The sequence below is a fragment of the Lottia gigantea genome, assembly GCF_000327385.1.
Source record: "Lottia gigantea unplaced genomic scaffold LOTGIsca_99, whole genome shotgun sequence".
NCBI lineage: Eukaryota > Metazoa > Mollusca > Gastropoda > Lottiidae > Lottia > Lottia gigantea.
In genome coordinates this window covers 101,986-107,985 of record NW_008711185.1, presented here as the reverse complement: position 1 = coordinate 107,985, position 6,000 = coordinate 101,986, and the positions used below count along the sequence as shown (strand labels likewise).

General features: G+C 35.3%; 1 protein-coding gene across 1 annotated transcript; it reads left to right on the top strand.

The window, feature by feature from the left end:
• Positions 1-2,569: 2,569 nt before the first annotated feature.
• Positions 2,570-5,065, top strand: LOTGIDRAFT_170455 (hypothetical protein; the record flags this gene model as incomplete). Its single annotated transcript, XM_009069107.1, has 2 exons — positions 2,570-2,867; positions 3,189-5,065. The coding sequence occupies 2 exons, from the start codon at positions 2,570-2,572 to the stop codon at positions 5,063-5,065; spliced, it is 2,175 nt and encodes a 724-aa protein (XP_009067355.1).
• Positions 5,066-6,000: the final 935 nt, after the last annotated feature.

Here is a 6,000-nt window from a genome sequence, read left to right as displayed (position 1 = left end):
ATTTATTTCTATATAGGTTTTAAACCTGGTATTTATTAAAGCCAACCAATGGTTACAATATTATAAAGGCATGTTTAGATACAGATCTTAATGCTAATAAAGATTGATCACTGTTTAATGACTTAGTAATTGTGAGGTGTCATTTCTAGAAGTCTGGACTTAAAGGTAAATGACCATTTAATTTAGTTTTGAATCGGCTCTTCTGCTTTTTCTCAATTAGATTTGACTAAAGTTATAATTTCATTCTGCAGGCAAACAAATTGGTATTATCAGAAGTTGCCACCTTTTCAGACCAATTCAGACCAATTAATTTTACTATAAATCTCTAAAACACTTTAAATTTAAAAATGGGCATTGACGACTGACAATAATGGTCGAATATAAATATTCTAACCCTTTCTGAAACTTCAATCTTCTTTTCAAGTAGGAATGTTCTTTATGTCTCTTACATTAAGTTTGTGTCTCTCTTCTTAGTGTCTCAATTACCATAGGGACTGGTTGAACCAAGTCCACCGCCCCCACCTGTAAGGGGGCCCCCAATCCCCCAGAAGCAAATGCAGGAAAGCACAATTTCCCGGGAGGAGTCCAACCCACTTTAGTCCACGGGTCCATTCACCTAGTTCAGCCATTTATTATATTTAGTTCGACGTGTTTAATGCGAGAATGAAGCCACTTTGCAGAAAACCTTTTCTACATGTAGTATGGGCATCCAAAACTACTGGGAATTCCTCCTTTAAAACCCACCCTAAATTCGCATTTTGCTAACCCTTTTGTAAATAGATTAAAAGACCCAAAGAATTTTATATCATTCATGATTCAATGTTTTTTTTCAGTGAGCTTTTGATATCCAGTACAGAGCACTTTTAAAGAAAGTATATCAGGATTTTGCGAATCCGAAAACGTACCAAAAGAAAGAGTCTACAACATTTGAAGAACGTGACGTAAACGTAGGTATGTATAACAATATACAAAGATATAATAAAAAGACTAATTTATATATTCACTGTATAGACCAATATGTCACCATTGCCATAGGATTCAATAGTTATTGATAGTCGTTTGTATAAATATCTCAGAAGCAATGACACTCGTCATTGATAAAATAATAATAAGAACTTTAGTAATACAAAAACCTCCTTTACACGTATATTGTGTTATAAATACATATTATTTTCTATTATAAATCCCTACCTATCTATAGTCGTTCAGTCATAAGGAAAATACTTTTCGTAAAGGCAATTAGCCTTGATTTTTGCACTAAATCGTCTTGTTTTTCTCGGAAAGTGAGCAATAACATATTTTTTACTATTTTCAACTATTTTCAACGAAAGTGTTCATATTATTGGAATATTATTCTAAACTTAGTTTAATATGAAGATATTGGAATAAAATCTCTATTCACTGTGAAGAATTCAGTTCGTATCAAAAGAGAAGGTAAGTTTGATACCATTCAACAGATTAAGACTTTTATAATTAAATTTAAAGAGAAAGAAAGCTTATGGTTGTCTTTAGTTTTTCCCGACTTTGTTTTTTTAGTAGGATGGGAAAGTTAAACGCTTAAAATAATGAAAATTTTAGAAACTCTATAGAAATGTGTCCCGAAAGTTTTATATAGAAGTGTCTCTCCATTAATTTATACAATGCACAAACTATTTAAAAGGTTTAGATAAACCTTATTAAGTCGTTTTAACTTTTAGTGTCAATCCATTTCGAGAGAAAGAGACTAAGAGAGAAAGGCAGATAATTGAATTACACATTAAGATGACAAATTAAGTACCTAACTTTGAATCTGAAAAGAAAGTTGGGAGTTTTATAATATTGATAGCCTATAATTTAATTAAAGGGACTGATGCGCCATTTTTCGACCAATTGTAGCTTAGTCTCAGAAACTGGATTTTTTTTAGCCAAGCACAGCTCGAAATTTGAGCCTTCAAATCCATGTGTGTCCATAATTATCTGCGTTTGAATCTTAAAATAACGCCTCGTCATTTTAAAATACTTTGTGATACAATGTATAGCCTATTGAAAAGACATAATATAGCAATATTGAGTAAAATTTCTATAGTTTGAAGTATTTTTAAAGGACTTACGCTGTTTTCGTACATATCTAGCTTCTGAAGACTATTTACATATTTTTAAGACAAAAATCAACCCACTAAAATGGAGCACACGTCCCTTCCCGAGAAATTCTGAATATAATTACTAGAGACCTACCAACAGCAAGTACATTTACAGAGTAAGAAAGAGTATTAGAAATCAAATTAATTGGATTTGCAGAAAAGGTTCAGCACTATCATAATTTAAGGGAAATTCGTTTCTGCGTTCAAAGAAGTCAAATCATTGTAATATATATATAGCAAATGGGCGGATATTTTCTGATTTTCTAATCGAAGATCGAAGTTTATTTTTAAAGAAACATTTATTTACTTCCATTGTCATGTCCTTTTAGAAGCTTTGTATATGTGCGAAAATGTGCCTCGTTAAATTAAAAGTGAAAGTAGAAGAGAGATTTTGACTTTTTCTCTGTATCCAGCTATGACCTTAGATGTCAATTCTTAACTGTTTCAGGATGTCTACACCGGCTTTAGTTCTGGAGAACCAGCCAGTGTGTAATATCTGTTATAATAAACCATCAGATCCAGTAAAGATACCATGTCAACACCAGTTCTGCCGATCATGCATCAAACAATACGTCATCAACTGCCCAGAAGCAGATAAATTCAAAGGATTTGGTTGTCCAGTATGTCAAGAGTTTGTACAGAAGCCTATAATGGCTGGATCACGACCTAAAGAACAATGGGCTGAATATCTACCAACTGTCAATCTTTCTGATAGAAAACCTGATCTACTTTCAGGACAAAATGATGGTAAGACACCTTTATCTTTATACGAATTTCACAGAAGATTACCATTACCTTCCAGGCCTTCTAAATAAAACGTAAACCTCATCATCTCTTTTCTTTGAATTTGCAACATTCCTATATTCAATCAGACGTCTATGGTTCCTGTAATTCCACGAACACTATTTGTTTGATGACGTCAAGGCCTTAAGTGATAAAGCATTATTTTGCAATTAGTGACGTCATCAAATACTTAATGAATAGATTCAATTAGATACATTCAGGTATACCCCGGGGCCTGGTCTCTGTGTCTTTCCAAACAACCAAAGTGTTGTCTTCTCTTTTCAGATCTAAAATGTGCAGCATGTCGAGAAGCAGGACTACAGAAGATGGCCACACTGTGGTGTCAGCAGTGTAATGATGCATATTGTCCAGAATGTTCGGCGTCACACCGAAATTTCCCGTCAACTAGATCTCACGCCCAAGTACCCATAGCTTACATTTCACCAAGAGATAGAAAGAGCAATGAATCCCAAACCTGTCCACAACACCGGGATAGCAAGGTGGAATTTTATTGTGCTGCCTGCGACACGCTCATCTGTCCATCTTGTGCATTTGTGAATCACAGGAAATGTGAAAAGGTGGCTACCATTAGTGGTGCAAGCAATGTTGCCAAAGGAGAATTGTCAAACAAGATCCAAAGAGTTCGCAAGCGGTCCACGGAATGCCAAAGCATGTTATCTGACAGTAACACAATGATCAGAGAACTGCAGGTCAGTCGAGAACGAACAGAAGCCTCCATCAAAGGATTTTCTGATCAACTGACACAAACAATTGCCGAAAACAGAGATAACATGCTATCCAACATATCCCATTCTTTTAATACCGAAGAAAGTCGGCTTCAAACAACAAAAGCTAAATTACAGGACCATATCGTGGAACTGGAAGGATGTGAACAGAGCATTGAAAATGTTCTGAATTCTCCTTCCGAAGCGGAATTACTTAGTAAACTGGGCAAGACTAAGAGACTTTACGATGCATCGCTGCAAAAAGTAATCGAACCCGCTGAAATTGTACCAATCAAGGTAGATTTCGAACCAAACACTTCGTTACTGGATGTTCTGGATTCCTCTCAGCTCGGTGAAACAATAGTTGGCTCTGTAGATAAAGAAAAACCGAGACTTGAAAAAGGTGCAGAAGAACAAGTGGATCAGTTGAAGAGCATCAAAATCAAGGCTAAAGAAAGAAAAACTTCTAAGCAAAAAGTGAAATTTAAAAAATCGAAACGGTCAAAGCGACGAGGGTCTGGTTCGGAGGTACTTTCTTCCCACCAAGGAGCATCGTCCTCAAGAAGTGAGAAGTTGAAAGCGCCAAAACAAGAGAGGGTAAGGGTCCTTCAGAAGCATAAAACTATAACTACAGATATACCTGGAGACAGTTTGAAATCCTCGACCACAAGTATTGTAGTATTGTTTGTAAATGGGGTATTGACAATCGTAGTGGCAGATCATAATAACTATGCTTTAAAATCATTCTATACCAGTATGAACATTGATAGACAATCTAAAATGTCTGTAGATTCTAAGCCTTGTCACGTGGCAAAACTTGGAAACAATACTGTCGTTGCTACCATGAAGCGTTTGAAGAAGATCGTAGTCGTAAAAGTGAGTCCAACGTTAACCATGGTAGATAGGATCCGTACCAGTAAGCATTATAATTGCATTACAGCTCTGGCCGACGACCGCTTGGCTGTAAGTACTACTCTAGAAGCTGAAGTCTCTATTGACATCATAGATCTTGAAGGTCAGATTCTACATTCCATTGTCCCAGATCCAGAGGAGCATCTTCTCTTCTCTGAACCTAAATATCTAACAGTCACGCCATCTGGTACATTAATGATGGCTGACAAAGATGTTCCGTACATCACCAACTTCACACAAGCTGGGAAACTTCTTTTCAAAACTGGTCCTAAACAAACTGCCGATTTGGAAGGTATGCATGGATTCTTCTGCAGCGAGGACGAAGAACTGTTCATCCCCGACAAGAAAAACAACCGTATCATAATACTGCAAGAGGATGGTGAAGAAATCACGACATTTTTGACAGCTGAAGATGGTATTGATCAGCCACAAGGGGTATTTATTGATGACCTCTATCAAATTTACGTCTGTCAAGCTAACAGTAAAATAACCATATTTAAAGAAGTTGAAATAGCTGTAAATTGAGTTAGAATTGTAAATCACAAACTATTGTGGCAATTATTAGAGAAAAGGGTAACGTGAATTGGTACTGTTCGACCTCTGTTCAGATAAGCATTTTGCCAATTATATGCATTGTAATATCAACTCCTAAATTTTAATAATGTTACCTTCCCAAATTAAATATTTTCAATTGTTGAATTAACAAGCCTTTGTTTTTTTTATTGACTCATGACAATCTATATGACATGTTATTTGAATTCCATTGTTAATGATTGAAATGAATTCAATCTTAAAGGGACATGTGTGCCATTTTTTTTAAATAATCAACCTGAAGTCTCAGAATCGGGATTTTTTTTAAGCTAAGCCAATCAGTAATAGCGTCCACAGCTCACGTCGAAACTTGAGCCTTCAATCAAATCTATGTGTGTCTAGAATTACCCGCGTTTGAAAGTTAACATGACGACTCGTCTTTTCTTTAGACACTTGCAATAAAATGAAAAGAGAACTATTGAAATTTTCATCACTCAAATCAACACCCCAAAATTGGCGCATTCGTCCCTTTAAATTCACTGTAGTAGGAAAGTAGGATGAACACAACGCAAGATTTCAATAAATTTTATTACATTTATCATACAGAACTGTTCTTTTTCAATTACAACTTTTAAATCAAAATTTACAAAAGTACATGTTGAAATACTGTATTGTTCATATACATCGGATATTTCGCTCTTCCGCTATACAAACATTGATATCATGGTCGGATTAAGGTTCTTTAAGAGATTGTAAAGAAGTTTTCTAAAATTTTAATGTGTATCGGGAACACTGATTTACCAATTTGCACCATTCCAATTATCATTAAGACGACTGTGGTTCCTGCAATTCAACTAAAACTAAGCGTTTTATCACCAATCGAGAAGTCCTTAGTTGATATTGCAAATATTGCGATTAGTGACTTTTTA